Raw genomic sequence first — 22,252 nt, 5'->3', positions numbered from 1 at the left:
GGGTATGCTACAAACGGCTTTACTAGACCTATCAGATGGCTCTTAGTTATGCCTTCTACTCTTTCTCTTAGAGGCTCCAAGTTGAACTCAATATTCTAAGAAAGGGTTGGGAAAATTAAAATATTGAATAAATTTCCCTACTACATCTTAGTCAATACAAGTGATAATCATCTTTATTGAGATACAATTTACATGTAACAAAGTCACCAATTTTAAGTGTACAATATTATAAATTTTGGCAAATTTATGAAGTTGTATAAACCACAATCATAATATAGAATATTTCTATCATCCCTAAAATTTCCCTTAGGTCTCTTTGCAGTTAATCCCCTTCCGGGATCCCTCTCCCCTGATCTGCTTTCTGTTACTATTGTTTTATTTCTAGTAACAGCGGGCAAATACTCAGGAGTGATATTGCTGGGTTGTACAGTTATTGTGTGTTTAACTTTATAACAAGCTGCAACTGTTTTTTGAAACCAGAAATCTACGAGAGCTTCAGTTTACACCTTTGTCAACTCTTGGTATTATCAGTATATTTCTTTTTAGCCATTTTGTGTAGTGGTACCTCACTGTGGTTTTAATTTACATTTATCTAATGATTAGTGGTGTTGAACATCTTTCCACGAACTTATTTGCCATTGCCATGTGGTTATTTGCTTTAGTTGCCATTCTTTGGTGAAGTGTCTTATCAAATATTTTGCCCATTTTTTAGCTGGAGAGATTGCTTTCTTCTTATTATTGATTATAAGCATTCTTTATATATTCTAAATCAACTTTTTATGATGTGCTTTTATCTTATTACTGGTTTAATACACACACATATTTAAAAACTTGGAGCTAGAGAGTTAGCACATCCAATTTGTAGAAAATCCTCTTCATGTTACCTAATTGGCAAAGCAAAGGCCCTTGTCAAACCAATCAGCAAGACCAGATTGTTTTTCTGTCAGAAAAAAAATATCTTCATGTTTTTCAATTCCAACAAATATGTTAATATGGGTCCCTGTGTTGACCATCTTACTTCTGAATTCCAAATCTAAGATGGTTGAGGTTCAGAGACTTGCCGTGAGTTTGTCATTTCTTGGGTGAAAAGAAAAAAGTGTGTCCTCTTTCACTTTTTCTAACAAATGCACCTTGTGTGCTCTCACAGGATTGCCCTCAAGAATGATGTATTCTTTCAAAATAGTTGGAGATAGAAGAGGCTATGTTGTTAGCAGAAAATTGTCATCATTTCCAACCCACTTCATATTACTTCTAAATTCAAAAGATTCCAACAGAAGCCAGAATACTCCATTTCTAAAGACTTAGTAAATATGTATACATTGAGAAAGTTGTAAGAAGTCTTTCTCAGACACCAGTCTTTTGAATTGTCCCTTTGTTTGGTGTTCAAAAGATTTTCTACCTTGGGCCGTTGTAGCACAGTAAGGTTAGGAATGGAATAGATAAGGCCTTCCTTTTGACAGGTGGGAGAACCTTGGCAATGAGAGAAGGTGGGAAAGTAGAACCAAGCTTAGTAGGACAGTTTTGGGAAAGAATACAGATGGACACATAGATACATCCATCCATCCATATACCCACTCCCACCCCCACCCCCACACATAAACATACATACACTTTTTTTTTTTTAATAGAAGGTTAGAAAGTGCTGGTCTTAGTAATAATTACATTTAATACTTTTTATTTTTTTAAATCAGCCATTATTGTCACATCATTTTTAAGAGCCTTCAATTAATGTTTTTCCAGGATTATTTTCCTGGGAAAACCTCAATCAGCATCAGTGCGAGATCTAATTATTAGAGTATATAATTAAGAGTTTCTTTTAGGCATTTTTCAAAGTACAGTTTAATAGCTGAGAAACTCCGCCTTATTTATAGCTCAAGAATTGAACAGGGAAGAAATCTTGACAGTTGCCACAAATGACTCAAATAGACCAAATGTTGCAAAATTATTTTCATTTATTCAAGTCTTTAAAATAAAATATTCATTTAATATGATACAGAGGCAATAAAATATATAATTTACTCAGCTTTTCAAACTCATTTAAAAATAGAAGAGCTGTCATTTTAAAAACTCAGCTATTTCTTCCCTCTAGTGCTTTAGAAAGAAAAAAAATGCAACTCACAAGCTATCATATCCTGTAGGAAAGCCAAGTGCTGTCTCCCTCACATATCTTGATCAACAGGAAGGGAAAACACACTTGCTACAGTTGCTGGCATCCAGGCCCTTGACTTTGGATGTGTTGAAATTATGATGTGAATTCACAGTGTGTCTTTAGTGCACCTGTCTATTTTCTGTTTGATGAGGAAATTGTTGGAGGTACTTAACAGAGGGACAGAATGTCTTCCTTCTAGATCTTTGGAAGCATATTTTTTTGACTCTCCCTCAGAGGAAAATCTGTCCACCCCTCCCCTACCATCCTTTAAAAAAATCTAATGACAGAAAAATATGGGGACTTTATTCCATTGTAAGTATCTTGTATAAAAAGGCATAAACGTTACTACTCTTAAAAGCAGAATTCCCTCACCCCTCTCTCAGAAGAGCTAGGAGCTCATTTCTTGTTCCTGAAATGCTTAGGTGTATATCAGCAGGATATGATCCCAGATCACACAAATGCGAAAAGTCATTTGGATCCAAAATAGTTGAAAGGGAATCTATAAGGTCATGAAAATGTCCAAATGGAAGGTGAAATTAAACCATTATGCACTGAGTTAAGAATGTGCCCTCATTATGCTGCAGGATGAGGTAAAGGAAATTCATTTAATTTAGAGTTCATTTAATAGATTTAGATCTCATAATTGAGAACCCAAGACTTAACCTGTTGTTTCCTCCTTGCCGCAAAATCTTGCTGCCATTGACACATCCTCCATGATTCCTCTGGCTACATCTTTGTACATCATCCAAGTAACTCATTTGGCAATACTTGGCTAAATGGGGACTCACCCTCCACTTCTTCAATACTGTTTGATACTCACTGCCCACATCCCTCTCTGGCTTCATTCTTCTTATTACTACTTAATGTTGCATGTCAAATTGATGGTAGTTATACATTTCAAGGTGGTTTCTGTTACTGATGCTTTTCTATTGATTTCTCATTATCCTCCATTGAACTGAATTCGCCAAGTAGAGCAGTGATGTTTCTTACAATACTTCCACTGTCTTTGTGCCTCCTGCCACCTCCCTCTTCCATGATCCTCACTGTGGGTATGTTCATATGGACTGAATAGTTGTCAGATTAGTTGATATGGACCAGCCCCATACAAGCAAATTTGAGGAATGACCTTCTCCAGGGCTTGAAAAGCTTGTTGCCAAGTTCAAACCATTTGAAAGAATTCTGTTTTTCCTTAAAGATCCAGTGGGCATCATTGGACCCCTGAGGTAGAGCAGTTGTACAATATCCCTGAGGAGTTATAGACCTGATTCCAATGTGGTTGGAATTCTATTTAGTAACTCTTCTCTATTATTTCTGCTTGTGAACTGTCACCAGAGAAGGCTATTTTTTTAAATTCAGGAACACAGATATTTGCCTGTTATACTATAAAGTTATATAAATAAATAGGTTGCAAAGTTTTCAAAATAATGAGTGAAAGTCAGTGGAAGACTTTCACTTCAATCTTTTTACAATCATAAATTCTGGAGAAAACCTTGATCACTTTACAATCATAATTCATTGTAGCTATTTTATACAAAAATTCAGGTGCTCATCTCTGGGTTAGGAGACTCTGGGTGAGAACTGAGTTCAGGAGCTATGAGGTCCTCAGTGTTACTTTTGTCATGTTTAGCCTGAGGATATTTTCTTGGCATATTTCAATGACAGTACATTATACATATTTTTAAACAGTATTTGTTACATTAAAAAATTGGACCACCCGTCATGGTACTGAATCCAATAATATGGATTGTGTTGGAATTAAAATTCCCACTTCAACCTTTCCTGACAGCTATTCCATCAAAACAAATAATTAAATATAGTTATAGTTGAAGAAAATGCTTTAGAATTCTTCTCCTTTGTCCACTTGGTGTCTACTTTTCATCTGGTTGAAATCCTCCATTCATCTTATAGAGTGATGACTCGGACACCGTTTCATTGTCTTTGCTCTCTGGAAATTCTTCATGATTTTTTCTGTAATATTTCTTGTATACCACATAAACTGGAAAGCAACACACAGGAGGTTAAGTAACTACAATAATGATAAGCTGCAAAATTACTTTGGATAGTGATTATAGTCTACGACTCATAAAGCAATTTGCATTCTCTGCAGACTAGAGGCTATTGAGAGAAAGCAATCACTATTCTTAGTTCCACGAGCACCCATGGGAAAGAGGGATGACCGAACTTCAGGAAGACCCAGCATAAAACTAGTGGGTATGTGTGCTGGGGGCAGTCATGTACCTTCTGCAGTCCTTCTTCACTGTAGTAGTAGACGACAATAACAGCAATGACAATAAGCATTTATTCGATCCCTACCACATCCCAGGTGCTGTGCTAGTTCTCAAAAAATATACCGCATGGTAGGTACAACATCGAGGGCTGTGCCTACTGTTCCCATGTGGGAAGACTTGAGGTAGCATAACGCCTCCCGTCTCTCTCTCTCTCTCTCTCTCTGTCACTCACTGTTTCCCATGGGGGAGGAGTGCCTTAGCTGACTGAGCATCAGCCTTTCTCTCTCCTGGGGCATTACTAGTCTCTGATAGCAGCCATTTCTCAGCTTATTTTTGAGGCCAGCTCACCTGGACAGACTCTTCCTTGCAAGGGGAAACCTGCAGTTTGTGTTGAGTGTTGGGTGTACGTGTATGAAGCAGCGGGAGGAAGGACGGTATTAACAAGTCCATTTGGTCAGATTCGAGTCATATTTTCCAATAGAGCTTTATCAGTAGTAAAAGTGCTGTTGTGTTATCCAGATCTCTGATTTTTTCTTCTACTTTTCAGTTGGTTACAAATACACCGGAGTAAGAGATGAATCTTATTCATTGGACCCCTCCTATTCCAATATCTCACATATTAAATTGGTATAATAATATTATCTACCTCATCTCATAGGGCAGTTGCAAACATTAGATGAAATGAAATAGTAAAGTGGCATGTAGTGTAGCATGTAGATAGTAAGGGCTCAGTAAATGTTAATTATCACTAGATACAGAACTGAGAGGGCCCCACTTTAAAGATCTTAATATATCTAGATGAGTATCTCCTTTAGATTGGCCCCTGCACTTCTATTACTAAACCAGTTTAAAACGGCTGAGCTGTATAATGAATTTAATTGAGCTTCTGCTCAAATGAAGATCCCCAAACTTTTTTTAATTAAAAACAGTTGCTGAGCTGGGACTCCCTCAACTCCGACTTATGCCACTGATTTTATTTAACCAAAACATCTGTCTTATTTATCACTTTCCTTCCTTCCTTCCCTCCTTCCTTCCTTCCTTCCTTCCTTCTTGATATGGTTGCTTGTTCTAAAAAAAATTTAGAATTCTAATCCTATCACAAAGATGTATTTCCCAGCATTGTATATATTTAATAAAGACACTTTTTTTTTGTTTTCATATAAATTACTGAAGAAATTGTGGGTAAGGACAAGACCAATACTAGTGTCCCCCTTTACATCATTCCTTTGACTCAACTGTCTACTGATCAAAAACTTTTGGGTTAGTTATTCAACTAGTGAATCTACTTAATTATTCTAGCAACCAGTCCACTTTTTTTGGTTTGTCTAGTGAGATATCACTAGTGAATTATTTGGCAAAATCGCAAGATGCGCCAAATAGGGTATACCTCTCTCATACAAGAAAATAAGATTATTTGGCAATGGATTTCTGTCTCCTGGGTCATTGATAAATGAGTGGAATGTTTCCAGTGGATACAGGGAGTCCTATTGTAGAAAAGAAAACTCTTTTTCGAGAATTACATTCATGCAGACAATGATTAGAATCCGTGGGCATTTTGAATATCCATTGGAGCTCGGCATTAAAGTCAGCAAGACACAAAAGAACATATCTCTGGGCATTTTATAACTCAACATTATTAACTTCATATTTTATAACTTTACATTCCTCATTAAAATGCCATGAAACTTAAGAAAACTAGTTTCTTTAATTAAAAATAGAATTTAAAAATAGATGTCCTTGGAAAATAAAATGTAGGGAAAAGCTTCAACTAGATTAAGGCCAGTAGGTACTACATCAGAGTAAAATAAAAAATTAGGCTAGCTATCCCTAGTACTTTAAATAAAGAACATCTATTAAAGAACATCTTTGTTTGAACCGCTGCAATTATATGGGCATTTAAAAAATGCGTGTGGGAGTAAAACATACTCACATATATACACACATAATTTGTTTTCTACTATAACTTAGCTCAATAAATATCCTATATATACTAACGTCATGATGCATATCCTATAATTCCAAAACATAGGAGGCAATTTTGATTCCATTTTGGAACATAACCTGGATTCCTGGAAGCATTTAGGCAGGCATACAATAAAATAGTCCTATTTGGTTAATATGTCTCCCAAATTACCGAGGAAAAGAAAGTCAATGGAGAGAATGAAACTCCATTACTTTTCACTTAAATAATTTTCACTAGACACTTTTGGTAAAATTACAATCTTTTCATCAGCAGTTGGAGAATTATAATAATACTATGGGTGGCTTTGCCCCCCCCCTTTTATTTTTTGTACAATTCAATGTCAGAAATAGGGAACAACAAAAAAAGCTATTTTAGCAATTCCAAGATATCTTGAAGAATACTGTAATGAAATGCAATTAGCATTATTCCTTACGTCCTAAGAGTATTGCTGCAATGACGAGCTGGAAAATGCTGTAGATGAGTGGGAAGGTGAACATATGTTGAAGTTGCTCAGGGGTGAAGGAAAGCTGTACTATGGTTGAACACAGCTGAGTGTTCTGCATCCCTGTTTCCAAAGCAACTGTTCGGCACCTAAAAGAAACGTTGAAAGAAGATATGCTTGCTGTTGCTGTTTTGATTGTTTTTGCTATTATATAACAGTAAGAGAAGATACAACGCGAATAATACATGTGTGTGAGAAACAGGCTTATTTATATTGGTGTTCCATAAATGGCCAAGGGGTTCATTTCAACTTTTTTCAATCAGGTTCTTGGTGACAATCAGAGCACAAAGCAAGGGCTCAGAAAAAATTCAAGATATTTGTTACAGTTGTTTTATTGGATTTGCTCTTATGATTACATTCTGATAAAGTCTGCAAGGTAGGCATATGTCCCCATTCTACAGATGACAAAACTCAGAGGAAGAGTTAAGTGTTTGGTCTACGGTTGGGAAGTGGTATGGTTAGAATGCAAGCCCAGAACTGCTTGATTCAAACATTGTACTCTCTCCACTGTTGAACACACTCATCTCTTTCCCAAATTCATAAGTGCACCAGCTCTGACACCTGCTTTTCTCTCTGCTTAATGACTCAGATGGGTTATAATAACTTTTCCCTGTACCAAACCTATAAATACTAAACTGAGTTCTAATATTCAGCACATTTTGATGATGAGTTCCTTCTGTTGCTGGCTGGAGGAACCCTCACAAATCACAAGGCTAACCTAATTTGCTTTTGTTAAAGTCACTCTGCTTGGGGGGTGTAAGGAAGCATGGCAGTGGACAAGTGTGACCTGCGTTGCATGGGGAATGGAATGGCCTGGAAGAATTTGAGAAAAAAATAAGCAGTCAGTGTTTTCTTTCTGAGGAATTTGTATAATTTAGGAATGCATGAGTTTATTTAGACCAATCTACTTAGAAATAGGGCAAAGACTTATTAAAGGTAAATGATTTTGAACTTGTCATCAGAATTGGCAATTACCACAGAAGAAAATTCCCAATCCTATTTACCAAAATGCCTTACCTCTGCCAGGACTGACCAGCTATCCTAGCCAGCAAAAAACCCAGGGAATAACCAGCCACAGGAAAGATTGTTCCAATAATCCACAGTTTGGGATTGATAGCCCAGGAACCTTGGTACAGTATTCCTCCAACCACAGCTACGAGTACAATCAGGAATATTCCTGCGATTGAACCAACCTGGAAGAAGGCACAAGAGAGCACAATTGTGTATCAAAACAAATCAAAATACATTTATCAGAGAAGAAGCCTAAGCAGTCTCTTTTCCACTTGCGGAAGTGATGATGAAGTTTAACTCTACATATTTCTAGTCTAAAGACTATGATCAGCTCACTGAAAAAGCTGGTGCTTGTCAAGTGTTTTAATTCTTAAGAAATGGTAGGACAGATAGCATCCAGGCTACTAAGATGCTCAATTATCCTGGAGAAGATTTTTCTACCTTGCAAATTTTCCTTGTCAGAATGGAAGAAAACTTGGTAGGAAAAGCGCTGGATGATATGACTTCCAGTTTCAACTCCTGCTCTGTCTCCTTAGGTAAATCATGAAAACTTTCAGGATCTTAGTTTCTTCATTGGTAACTGAGGATAAAATCTTGCCTCTACCACCTTTTATGATTGTTGCAATAATGAGAAAATGAATGTAAAACTCTATAAAAGCAAAAAGACATATATAAACATAAGCCATTTTTGTTGTTTTCTCTTTTCACATTTTAAAAAAATTAGAGATTGTAACAATTTTTGCCCAGAGAAAAAAGAACATCAACTAGCTTATTTTGCACCCTCCCCCCTCAGTAGCAGAATATGTCTCCATCATCTCCATCTCCATCATCTCCAAATCATCTATCTAGAATACAGTTGGTGGTGGTGGTGGGGGAATGAATGGTTACTAATTTTTGTATACAGCACCTACTAGATTTCAGGCACTAAACTGACCGTATGGATACAGATATAAGAAAGACATGACCTGCATTCAAAGACAGCTTACTGGAGGTAAGAACAAAGTGTTGTGGTGGTACAAAGTAGACCAAAACCAAGCAGTGGTGTTTGAATAAGGTGTCTCGAAGGGTGGATAGAAATTTGCCCTGTGGATGGAACACAGAAGGGCTAGAAATTCTAGAAGAGTGGATTGCATAGCTAATAACTTCAGGCTCCACCAGAAGGCAATCATATAATGAGAAAAATGGTTTAGTAGATGGAAAGACCATATAATTTCAGTTCTCGTTGTGGAACATTTAACTGTGTAGCCTATACCATGTGACACTTACCTTAAGTATGACCTTGGCTTTCTTGGGCCATTTATGATTAACAAACATTCCAATGGAAACAGGAACAACAAGAGCAACCAAAGAAGTTCCTAGAGATGACAGAGGGACAATTTGATTGACAGGACACATAGCACAGAAAAGAGAAAGACAAAAGAAAAAACCACCTGAAAAACTCTTAGATAGTATTTCAGTCTCCCTTCTGGAATATACAAAACAGAATTAAATCAATTAACTTCATATCTTTACCCTTTCCAGTAAATCATCTAATATTATTTTGTGCAGAATTGATAATATTGATGATATAAATCCTTTCCCTGGATTTTTAGAGTTTCTTATACTGCCAGTCCATATTATTTAGTTTCAGTTTGTCAGAATCTTGGCTCATTTAACCTTTCTCTCTTCATATCCCAGGAAAAATACCTTGACAAAGTTTGTGCATATGTGTGTGTTGGTGTGTGTGTTCTTGTGCTTGTGTATATAATTGATATTTTACAGGCTGTCTTTTACTTCATGGTAATAGATATAAAATGAAACAAAACAAAAAAAACTAAAAACAAGCTCAAGATCTCCAAGCATTCTGCAGGCTGATAACTTCTGGTTCAGGCTGACTTCATTCATTCAAATCTACAGCCTAGAGGTGAGAGAATAGGGTGAAATAACGTGCTTTAAATTTTCCATGATATAATATATTTGGCGACCTCTCAAGTAATTATAATTCTTTGCAGCCACGTGCTTACCCAGCCAGATAAAAGTCATATTTCAATTTCACTGTTAAATTTACTGCTGTTCTCATGACATATGGTTTGTTTTTCCATATTATTTAACACACATTTGTTCAATGCCTGATTTTATATAATACAGCATCAAAAACTTCTAGCTTCTCATGAGCTATTTCTTTTTCAAACATTCTTTTAAGGCAATATTGAGAAAGTGGAATTGAATAATTTAATTCTGAAAGCTGATGTTGCTTATCTATTAGGGTAGATTGAACTAGGTCTGGAAAACAGATTTCAGATTCCAAGGCTTTTAAATGTTTTCACAATAGTGCTGAAAACATAATTTCTTTGAAGTCTTTTAACTCTCCCTTCTCCTGCATCTCCCCTCCCCCTTGCCTGGCAATAGAACGGTCAATGATTTTGTCCAGAAATTACTCAGTAGGATTAAATAATGGCTAAGGATACCAAGAGCAGGAGAAAAAAAAAACAAAGGTGGGTAAGAGGGAGTAAGGAGAAGATGGTGGAATAGAGAACATGAAAAAGAGAAGTTGATAGAAATACTGGTAAGAGTTCCCAGAAAAATCCCCTTTTGGGTTTTCTTGCATCCTACCACTTGGGGAGGAGATTCTCCCATGGGTTTCCAGACTATTCCCTAAATTAGGCGATGTTTGTAAGCTTTAAATTAAAACCATCCCGAGGCAACTTGATTATACGTGGTAGCTTGAGTCTAGGAGCAAATGCTGTGCTTGGGATGTAAGCGTGATTAGCTTTTGGTAATATATTTTTGATGAGTTGGGTATGTAAACAGGCAGCCCACCTCCCCTGTTTACCCCTTTTGTGGAGGGTTCATATCTCTTTGGGGCAGCTCCAGGCAACAGGCTAAACACCAGGACCATCTGGTAAAATCCAGGGCCATAGTTGCTCTTCCTCTCCTGACTAGATGAGGCACGACACAGTTTTTCAGGGACTTGAAGTTGACTAGAAAAGATACTCCTTGCTTTTCTTCACAACCAGAGTGTGTTGCTCACTGTCTGGATGGAGAGTTGGGAGGTTCTTTTCTCCCCTGCGGGCTCGGGATCTCCCTCTTTTATCCCCCAAGCTGTTTGCTTTATATATTTCTCTTGGATCTGTGCTCTCTTGGTAAAATGCCTGCCCATTTAGAGGAAAAGCATCTGTCTGGTTCCACTTTGAAACCATAACTTGGTCTTTAATCCAGTTTACCCAGCAGCTAGAGGAGGAAGAAAAGGTAGACAGCAGAAAGAGAATTAAAAAGAGCAGTGAGTGGAGTCATGTGGTGAAACCTAGAGCCAGATAGCCTTGGAGCTGAACCTCTTTCTGTTCACAAACCATGAGAACTGTGCAAATTATTTAACCACCCTGAGCTTCGGTTTTCCCATTTGTAAAATGGGTAGAATTATGTCTGCCTCATGGAGCTGGTGTGAGAATTAAATGATGAAACGGATGTAAAGTTCTTGTTATATAGACGCTCACAAATGTGGGGTAGAAACAAGTAGGTACAACCTGCCACTGTGTTACTGTAGTGGCGCCAGCTGTGTCAGTGGCTGCCTTCTCCACCCAGATGTTATCTGACGGGGCTCAGCAGGTGTTTGTTTCTGGGTACACCGCAGAGAAGAGTGGAGAGTAGGTTAGGGGCTGTTTCCAGCTGCCAGTGACCTTGGACAATTTCAACAATTACCCTGAGCCTCAATTTCCCCATCTATAAAGAGGTAAAAAGAGCCTGTGAAGCAGTCAGGTAGTTTGTTTTCTACATTCAAGGACAAGAACACTGACAGCAAGAAGGTTAGGTTGGAGAATAGGCCTGGGGAAAACAGTGAGTAAGCAAAGTTTATCTGTGTTTTCCTGCTCCTCTCATTTTTTGCTTTGTCTCTTGTCATCTTATCTTGCCTTCTCTCTTTTCTTTTCTTTTTTGCCCTTGATCTCTTTTTTTATGGCATTTTTTTCTCCACTGAGCTCCTACTTGCTCTTTCTCACTCCTTCTTTCAAAACTTATTCACACTAAAGGATATGAAACAAGTCATGTAGGCTCGGGTCAGAATTACTCTATATTGCTATGGGGCCTTTTCCAGAAGGGAATGAATGTCAAGAGAAGACCATTTTAAGGCTTAAATTTTCTCAAACAAGGAGTGATGTAGGATTCCAGCTCCTCATGAGGCAGGTAGATTGACTGAGTGACCTACAAGCTACTCCACCCAAGCAAACTGCATTCTTTAACTCTAAGGAAGGTGTCCTCTGGGAAAGCAGCAGGGGAATTAAGCAGCATGAGAAACACGCAGGTGGTTGTGAAGGTTCACACTAAAACTATTTGCAGGAGATGATGTCTGTTATGAAGGAGTTCTCCAGGGATCAGTAGATGGACTTTGTGCAGGGAAACCCCATACTGAAAAGGATGTGTCAAGGAAGACCACTTTTTCAGTCTAATGGTCAGGGTAGGAGCTGGGGGGGAGAGAAGAGACTATCTGAAAATATTGCAATGCAGATCACCCCCAGTTAGTGCTCTGACAGTCTTCTCTAATTCAATCGTGTTGACCTGAATCACATTTTATCATAGAAACAATCTTTCTTAGAAATAGAAGAGATTTTAGAGGACATCTAGTCTAGCTTCTTATGGTAGCAGAAAAAAACCTTTTACAAACATCCTGATGAATCAACTTGTAGCCTTTGTTTATATGCTCAGTTCAGTGGGAAACTCACACCTTCCCGAGGCAGCTGACCTGGGATATAATTTGTTTCTGAGGACAACTGAAAAAAAAGACCGTTTAGCATGTAGTGTACCTGGAGATTGGTACTGACGTATCATTTCATCAGCATCTCACCTTTTATTATGATACTTGCATGGAAAATACCTTGTTTGGGTAGGCCAGAAACTATCTTCTGTTTCCCTTGACTCCCACTCCCCATGTTACACCAACAACTTAATCTCCCACCATCATTTGTTCTCCCAGAAACAGAATGAATATCCAGAAGTTGAAATGTGTGGAGATAGAGTCTAACTAGCAAATTTGGCTCCTGGGGCATGAAATACAGACTGTGCCATTAAATTGACTTTTGAATCACAATATGGTTCACAGTTGAGTGTTATAAATAGTGTGTTTCATCTGGTAATTTCTTATTGTGACACTAATTATTGCTTATTAGGTGTTCTGTATTAAAATCATTTGTTGGCTTTTTTTTTTTTGGTATTTCTTAAATTTGAGAGTTTGGGTACAAAGTCATATTACTGTGACCTGCTAACACTCTGCATGAAGGAAGAGATGGAATCTCCTGTGCACCAGTAACTAGAGCCTCCTGTGGCCCAGATGTAGGAAGCAAGGGGGGAGTCTCTTACACTGGTCCCACTTCCTAGTGATTTGAATTGAGGAAAAAGTAGGTTCTCCCATGGGTTGTGGTTTGGAATTTATATTCTGCCAGCACTCATTCAAATGCAGGAGTGGCTTATAATGGGATCTTTTTTTTTTTTTTTTTTTTTTTTTGGCTTAACAACAGGAATTTATTGGTTCACAGTTTCAGAGGCTAGAAGGCTTACTTCCTTCTGGGATCAGTATCTTCTGACTAGCCTGCAATCTGAGGATTCTTGGTTTCTCCATCACATGGCAATGCATAATGTGCCGTCTTCTTTCTCTTCCAGGTTCCATTAACTTCCATCTGGTATTTGCTCCCCATGGCTTCTCCTTCTGTATTCAATTTCTTTTGCTTTTAAGGACTTCAGCCATATTGGATTAAGGCTCACCCTCCTTCACTAATAACATCTTCAATATTTTATTACAAATGGGTTCACATCCACAGGACCAGGGGTTGGGACCTGAACATGCCTTTTGTGGGGGACATAATCCAATCCCCAATAAGTACCTATTATATACATTATACCATTAGGTACATGGGAGATAAAGAGATGCTGGAAGTTGGCAAGATTCAAATGAATTAATAAAGTAATAAGTTTATGTGAAAACTGCTTTATAAATTATGAAATCCTAGGCTGTATCGCTTTTTTGACACAGAGGCCACATTAAACCAGCAGGCTTTTACATCTTTATAAGCCCTGGGCTTATGAAACAGTGGTAAGTCTGCTTTGGACTTGGTTCACACTCTTAGCTCTCAAAAGCTGTGGGGACTGTGGTTGTGACTGTCCCATTCATGTCATCCTCTGTAAACCTACCGAAGTATAATCTTCACTCCAATTTGGGGATAAAAGGAAGCTGAGGCTAGTTTTGCCTTTTGAGTCATGCAGACATTGAGTGACTTGGATTTTCATCCTCACTGATTTCTTTTGCAAAATGCCCTGGCTTGTCAGGTGTGGGTAGAGAAACTATGGCAGGGCTCCCTTCTATTGCAAAGCAAAATGGAGTTTTACCGTCATGACAAATCTCTTTTTCTTTTCCTCTAGTTTTCATAAATGCCCAGGTGCATAAGCAAATGTCCTAGGACTGTCTGGGACTTGCTCAACATAACAATTTGTATGTTTTCTGTGTTTGAGGTGTTCTTTTGTCTTTTTCAATCATGGGATCTTTATAGGACATAAACTGCTGCTAGTGCTGAGCCTTGTTTGAGACTCTAGCAGGGGATAAGCAGAAGAGTAGGAAGCTAATATTTTAAAATTGCAGAGGAATGACTTACCTATGCTATCATAGGGAATTATGATCGTCCCAGTGTCGGTCCACATTTTGGTATAGATGAAGAGACACAGCGGCATCATTCCCAGTGCAAGCAGTGTGGAGCATGTGGTCATGCTGATGCTGAAAAGAAAGAGGCGAACTGATATGTCCATTGGTGTTTTCTAGCTGAGGGGCTTTTTCTTTTTTTGGCTCATGATTAGAAAGCCTGCAAAAGACTCTCTCAACCAGTGGCATCATCTGGTATGATGAGCATAAGTATACATGTGCACAAGTTTCTGCAGGGCTGGCTGTGGGCAAAATGGTGAGGATGCTATTTGGTATCTTGCTATTTTGTCTTGTGCTCTCCTTCCCTCCCCATTTGTTCTCAGGTATCGGAGAAGGGATTAGAAAACAGTATAAATACTGCACATTATTAAACAATGTACAAGGTGTCTGGATATGCCACCCTTTGAACCTCTGATCAGAGAACAACAAAAATATTTATATCAACCAGGGCTTCAGTGGGCTTTCTGTGGTGGAGACGGTATGAGAAGGGCCTCCCTGGACCTTTGGTGCAGAATGCATGTCTGCAGGAGGAGGCCTGAGTCCTTCCTTAAAGCAGACAAATTATTGCCCAAAGGATCATAGCTTGAGAAGAAAAGGAAGATGATTTAAAACACACACACACACACACACACACACACGAAAATGTGTAAGCAGGTAGGGTAAACCTTGGATTCTTAGACCTGAGAAAACCACTAAAAAATTTACCAAATATGGGTTCAGAAGAACTAGGGATTTCTATTACTCCTCCTGAGGGCGTTTGTTATCTTGGTAAGTAGATTTAGCTGACGAAGTGGATTTTGGCTTTTGACCTGCAGGAAGTAATATCAAGTGATGCTATTTGCATCTCTATTGCAACTGATGGAAGAGAGATTTTGGGGCAGTGGGCCTTCCTGGTCCCCTTCAGATTACATCAGGCACAGGAGCACATTCTTTGCCTGTGGAACGTCAGAAACCTGGGCTCTGAAGCCCAACCGACCGTCTGCGGTTGAAGAGGACGTTGCCACTTCCTATGTGAACTTGGGCAATTTACTTGAGTTGCCTGTCAAGCAAATTTCCTCATCTGTAAAATGAAGATGATAATAGTTGCCACCTCACAGATTGTGAGGATTAAATGAGCCAATGATGCCCAGTACTTAGGGCAATGCAGGGCACTTGTTAAGAAATAATTACTGTTATAGCCTTAAGTGTGTGTGTGTTCTGTGTTTTTGCATAATATAGAATCAGGAAACTGATGTATAAGGGCAGTTTTCCTGAGAGACACCCCCTAGGCACAGTATTGAGAACTATCAAAGTAATGATTTCTTAAAGGTCTTGTGTCCTGGAGGGAAAATGCTAAATATTTACTCCCTCTCCCCACCTCAAAAAGATACACTGTGCTGAGGAAAGCAGCCGAAGTTAGGAAATTCTGTTTTAATATATCTAAGCAAAGTTTTTACAAGGTGAAGTGGGGGTGGGAGAAGAAGTCTATTAGGTGCCTCAACTTCTCTAATGATCATTCTTTGCCAGGGATAACCTCACTTAAAATGTGTTTAAAAGATTTAGTTAAAATACTTGCATTAGTAGAGCTAAAACTATTGTGATATTATTAACCAATGCTGGAGATGTATGTAAAACACTTTCTAAAAAGTTCAATCTATTATGGTCATAGGTTAATTTAGTTTACCTATAAAATAGGATGCTAAGTCAGAGTCCTACGTCCTGAAAAACAAATTAATTAGTTATTAATAGTGCTTTGGGGTACTTTGTACTAATTATTAAAGTGCTGACGGTGGTAAATGATTTCCTCTCCTTTCCTTCCTGCCTCCTCTTCTTTCCTCCCTTCCTTCATCATTCTTTCTTTTCTTTTCTTTTAAAAAGTATATTAGAATGAATTTAAAGTTATTCCCATGAAACAATAATGTTTATTTACATGCATCCAAAATACTTTCCAGAGTGGAGAAGACAGGGAGCCCAGGATTCATCACACAGGACATCATGAAGAAAAGGCTGAGGATGTTTTGTTTTAAGCTGTGAGGACAACTTTTAGAAGAAAGTGTGTTTCTTTCTTTGTTTTTCTTTCCAATTTACTTTTGATGGTTTCAATTCTGATCTACTGATAAGACAAATTTATGAGGTAATATCATGGTTCTGAGTTTGGAGACAGCAGCTTCTTAATGACCAGGGTCTTGGAGAAGGAAATGGTTTAGATTTGGTGTATGATATTGACCATGAGGAGCTGAAACAGAGAATGGGGGCTTAAAATTGAACTTTTTCATACAAGAACAAAACTTTTTTTTCATACAAGAACAAAAGTTTCATACAAAAACTTTTAATACAAGAACAAAGTCAAACCACTCAAAATGAGATTAAAAACAATTCATAGGAAAAGGATTTTGAGGGGCAATATAGAGGAGAAAATTATTAAAGAAAAAAGATAATCATTTCATGTGAAAAAATTGGAAGTCCATAAATGGCAAAGATGTGAAAAGTAGCAATACTACCATGAATTTAAATTGGAATGAGAGATAATATAGTGTGTCTATAAATTAAAAAATCTTTTGGCTTTAATTCTTGGCTTGACTGCTAGGAAGAAATCTTGGGAAATAAAGGAAAGCAATCAATGAGAGGTCTGTGAGTGTTGAGGAATTCAATGTAGTCAGTGATAAGGAAGGCAAAACACTTGTAATTATTAGAAGTGAAGCAGCAAGTTTGAAGAATCAAAAGAAGTATAGGTAGATATGCTGGTTTGAATCTATTATGTACCCCAGAGAATCCTATGTTCTTTTAATCCAGTCTTGTGGGGGCAGACCTATTGTGGGTGGAACCTTTTGATTAGGTTGTTTCCATGGAGATGTGAACTCACCTATTCAAGGTGGGTCTTAATCCCCTTGCTGGAGTCCTCTATGAGAGGATAAAAGACAGATGAAACAAAGAGAGTTGAGAGATGCTTGGAGAGAAAATGCCCAGAGACATTTTGGAGAGAGAGAAAGCCATTTTGAAACTAGAATCCAGGGAAGAAGGAACCCATGTGACAGAGGAAACCCAGATGCCATTGGCCTTTCTTCAGAGAAGGTATCTACATCTTGATGCCTTAATTTGGAAGTTTTCATGGCCTCAGAACTGTAAATTTGCAACCTAATATATCCCCATTGAAAAAGCCAACCCATTTCTGGTATGTCGCATTGTGGCAGCTTTAGTAAACCTGAACAGCATTGAGACCAGAGAAGTGTCAAGTGATGGAAATAATGTAGAGCCATGGTTATGACCCTTGACAGGAGTTCTGTCAAGTTCTGGAAGTTCTGGAGTTGAATTCTGACTCTGACATGCACTGACTATATGACCTTGGTTAAGTTTCCAAATCTTATTTTTTTATCATCTGTCAAATGCAGAAAATATTAGTACCAACCTCAGAGGACTGTTTTGAGGATTAAATAAGCCATTGTATGCAAAGGGCTTCCTACTGTGCTGGGCACATACTAGTACCTAATAAATATTCGCTAGCAAAATAAAAATGAAAGTTATATGACAGAAACAAATTGTGATTGATTTGAGGGAAAATAAAGGAAAAAGCCAAATAGTATTGGGTTAGTTCTGTCCGAGTGGCAAGGAGATGGACATTTATGTGGTTGAAATGGAAAAGATTGCTTAGAATGTGTGATAAACTAGAGGGTCAGAGATCTGTAACAACTAAAATAAAAGTTGGCATTGGAATGGAAGATGAAAAATGTATAATGTTTGGTCAAAGAGAAAAGGGTGTGGGATGAAAATCTAGAAAATATTAAAAATGTGTAGAAAATTGGTGACAATGAAGAAATTGGAGAAACTGAGGAAGGATGCATAAGTAGAGATTCCCCAAAGAAGTAAAAAAAAGAAGAAATCGAGAAGAAAAAGTCCTTGCATTGTGTGACTGAGGCCATTGCTAAGAAAGGAGCAACTTGCTGTTAGCTTGTAGCTTGGGATAGGACAGACGCAAAGGTGCAAGGGAAGTTTCTGTGTCTTCTGAACCACAAGCCCTGACCAGCAGATTTATCTGAAAACATCATCTTCGCTTCTCCCTGAAACATTCTGTGCATAAGATGCCTGCAGCACAGCCATAATTTACGGGAAAATATTTGTGAACAGATTCGATTCAAAAACAACAATTTTCCAGACTGGGATGGTCAGAGAAGGAGTTGAAATACAACTTGCTGTATTATGGTGGATATGATTACATGGATATCAGAACAAGTATATCCTTCTATATTTTAAAATTTTTTTATTAAAATTATTTAAAACAACTAGAGATTGCAAAACCAAGGTCAGAAGAAATGATAGGGCGAGGGGGAAATATTTTGGTTTCTTCTCCCAGTAACCACATGCAGGAAAGAAAAAAACAGGTGTTGTCTTGCTGATATTTTGTGGTAAGAGTTGAATTAGTGAAGGTACCTATTAATATAAACAATCACATCACTGCTATTGCTAGAATTCAAGAGATGATGGAGAAGGTAAAGTTCCAAGAGTACAGAGTTGGAAATAGAAATGGTAGATAGGATTGCATCTAAAGAAATAAGCATGAGATTTCAGTTATCTGAGATCCACTCCCAAAGAAGAACACATTCTGGAAAACTCTTTCTCTGTGGCTGAGGCTTTGCTCCCTTGACTGGTTTTAAAGAAATATTTGAACAATTTTCCCTTAATGTTTACAATGTGTAATGTGATTGATCGTCTTACACAGCACCATAATTTAACTTTCTTCCATGATTCAGGGTATTGTGATACACATTCTTATTTGCTGTGCTAAACATACAGTGATGTCTTCTGGACTTAATGGGTTAACAGAGCTGTTTGTCCTTAAGATAAATGATGCAGAGACTGTTATGCTTTGTAAGTTCCTGTCTTTGCTTTGTAGGCATTTTGGTCTCCTCTAGGGTTAGGCTTTCTGGGTCACTTGCTGCTACTGGACTCATGTGTGCTTCTCCAGCACGCTGCTCCGTTCCTGAGTTCTTGTTTCTGATCCTCTGTGTGATGGGAAATTGTACAACAGAGCTTTAGAATTAGGAAAGTAAGTAGGTCCTGAGTGAAGAAAGTTTATCAGATTAATCAGAATTTACTTTGGGTTTGCAAAGTGTTTTCTTGAGTCTTGTGTGAGTCCTGGATAGGCGAGGCTGCTAGATAGATGACTTTGGGTAGAAGAGCTTATAATGAATGCTTTGCAAGACAAGGGACTCTGGGGGTGTGTGCTCTTTAAATAGCTAAAATTAAAAATTTTAATGTTGTATTGGCTTATTCTGATTTGTTGGGGGTTTATAAAACAGGTTCTAGCATGGTTTCATATTATCCTTTTGGATTTTGTTTCTTACTCCTTTTGTTATTTACAGGGATTGTTATACCAGGAAGACAGGATTATATAATCATCTCTGTTTCAAAAGAAATAAGATTTCCTTAAAACCACATAAAAGTGTGACTTGGAGCTTTTAGATTAGGTTTTAAAGCATTAAAAGTTTGCACAAGGGAATCCATTTCAACAGCCGTACATCCCAACATCACACATACGAATTCAGTCCGACGTCACATATATAATTCTATTGCACAAAATGGTTACACAGGGTGTAGTGTTACGTTGAGGTACAAGACTCTTCTGTTTTGTCCAAAAGTTACGAATATTGTGTAAAAGCTGTTTAGTTGAGGTCAAAGTCTCATATTCAATTTAGTTCATTCCCTTCAGTTTGGTAGGTGTTAGCTTTTACAATTCTCACCTATGTGAGTCTATGCCCAGGTCAAACTAAACTGAAGTTTAAAAAGAACTTATTGCTATATTGTGGTTCACAGATCAACTAAACCTAGTAGCACTTGGAATCCTTTGTCCTTTTACTGGACTTTCTTTAAAAAATCCATTGCAAGGTAGATACTGTATTTCCTTTTGTGAAAAACCAAGTAGTGGGATAGAATACACATTATATGACTTTCCTAAAGCTTCTGGAGAAATTTGTACAGTTAAGATGAGACAGCAGGCTCCCAATTGCCAAGTAGGCTCCCGATTACTCTGAAATGAACCCAGAATACAGTTTTATATTTTGCAGTGGTTACATTTCTATACTTTGAGCTTCTCTCTTCTGAGGTTAGTATCTGATGATTAATCGAGCTGATTGCCTACTGTACAGTATTTAATAAGTACATGTTAAATTAACACCTGGATGTTTCTCAGAAATGCATACCTTTCATAGGAAATGAAGAATTGTGAGGTAAGGAAAAACATATTTGTCTATCCAACTTAGAGCATTAAAATTCTTGGTCTAGTCACATTAATGCTTTGTCTGATTTCAATTAATTTTATACCAGTTCTAGTTCAGACTGGCACAGGATGAATTGGGCAAATATTGCAATTTAGATTACTCTGTGGGAAGCAGAGAAACTGTTTTCTGTTTATTTTATAGTAAAGTAAGCATAATTAAAAAAAAAGCTGCTGTGAGATGTTTTCCTTTTCTCCTTTAAAGCCAGTAAAGGTAAAGCAAGTGTAAGAATTCTTTCCTAGGTTTTATACCAAGAAAAAGCTTGTTTAAGGAATTAGTTGTCTTTGGTGGAGTTGACCATTGTTCCACTATAGAGACTAATGTTTAGTGAACAATTTGATTCCATTATTGCACTCAGAACTCCCCATCCCCACAAAGACAGATATTTTTGCTAATACCGACAGGGAAAACTTTCTCAGCAGCAGCTTGTGGCTTGGAAATGATTTCTTTTTTGGAAAACTTTGAATCTTTTCCTGGAGATAAACAGCAATTATCCAACTCCCTGTTAACTGAGTTAGATTAGAGAACACAAATACAAAAATTAACCCTCAAATTCTGATAGCTGAGCAGCCCTGCAGGATAGTGAGTGAACTCATTTATCTTCTCCTGTTCAATTCTTTAATCATACATTAGACCAATGGCATATTTGATGGAAATTCAGAAGGCCATTGGTTTCTGAAAAGATCAAGTCAATGTGATTGTGGTATTTTGAGGTTTGGATATCTTACCTCAAGTCCATGTCGCCATCGGCCCAATAGGCCAAGATATTGGAAGAGGTTCCTCCAGGACAGCACCCCATGATGAGCACCACCACAGCCTGGATGGGGAGGATGTTGAAGGCCACGGACAGGATAAATCCCATGAGGGGCATGATTCCAAACTGACAGAGGAAGCCAACGCATATGCCCCATGGCCGCTTTATGTGCCCTAGGAATTTCTTGATTTCTACATTGCATCCCATGGAGAACATCACCAAGGCCAACAGGATGGTAAGGATGATGCTCATGATGACACTTAGGATGTAGTTGAAATTGCTTTCAGGGAGCACACAGGAATCCCCTTGGCAAACTGCTGCATTGGCCAAACAGGCTGTCGAATTATTCATTGCTGGGTTTGCTGCCAAGCCCGTAGAAGCACCTGTCCTACTGTCTGTCCTGGCTCTGCTGCCAGTCAAGATAAGTAATGCTTATTTCAACCATGTCAAACTTTTAAACCCTCCTAAACACGTGTCATTTGGTGTCTCTTTCAAAAACCACCTCAGAACGGCAATAAAAAACAATTACTGCTAGTATGTCAGTTTCAAGAGGTAATATTACAACACAGCACAAATTATGAATCATAAAAGTTCAGCAAAATTACTGGTCCAGACAGAGAATTATAATTAATCATTTATTGGCATGATAATGAACCATGGCATATAAAAGAGCTGTGTTAATGTTTAATTCTATGAAGGTTTATTTAATAATTTCAGTTAAGTGACACTCAACAAGAAC

General features: G+C 37.9%; 1 protein-coding gene across 1 annotated transcript; it reads right to left on the bottom strand.

The window, feature by feature from the left end:
- Positions 1-2,016: 2,016 nt before the first annotated feature.
- SLC10A2 (solute carrier family 10 member 2) lies at positions 2,017-21,911 on the bottom strand. The gene is made up of 6 exons (XM_037800212.1): positions 21,488-21,911; positions 14,468-14,586; positions 9,120-9,208; positions 7,860-8,035; positions 6,774-6,931; positions 2,017-4,145 (listed from the first exon to the last, which is right to left on the bottom strand). The coding sequence occupies exons 1-6, from the start codon at positions 21,862-21,864 to the stop codon at positions 4,018-4,020; spliced, it is 1,047 nt and encodes a 348-aa protein (XP_037656140.1). The 5' UTR covers positions 21,865-21,911; the 3' UTR covers positions 2,017-4,017.
- Positions 21,912-22,252: the final 341 nt, after the last annotated feature.

This window comes from Choloepus didactylus, chromosome 12, assembly GCF_015220235.1.
Source record: "Choloepus didactylus isolate mChoDid1 chromosome 12, mChoDid1.pri, whole genome shotgun sequence".
NCBI classification, from domain to species: Eukaryota; Metazoa; Chordata; class Mammalia; order Pilosa; family Megalonychidae; genus Choloepus; species Choloepus didactylus.
This window is presented reverse-complemented; position numbering and strand designations above follow the sequence as displayed.

What these genes read in the sequence shown, in the direction of transcription:
- SLC10A2 (XM_037800212.1), bottom strand. Translation starts at nt 21,864, where the DNA reads ATGAATAATTCGACAGCCTGTTTGGCCAATGCAGCAGTTTGCCAAGGG. An exon ending in AATTCCCTATGATAGCATAG is followed by an intron (nt 9,209 to 14,467) that starts GTAAGTCATTCC and finishes TGTCATCTCTAG; the next exon opens with GAACTTCTTTGGTTGCTCTT. An exon ending in TGCAGCAATACTCTTAGGAC is followed by an intron (nt 4,146 to 6,773) that starts GTAAGGAATAAT and finishes GTTGCTTTCCAG; the next exon opens with TTTATGTGGTATACAAGAAA.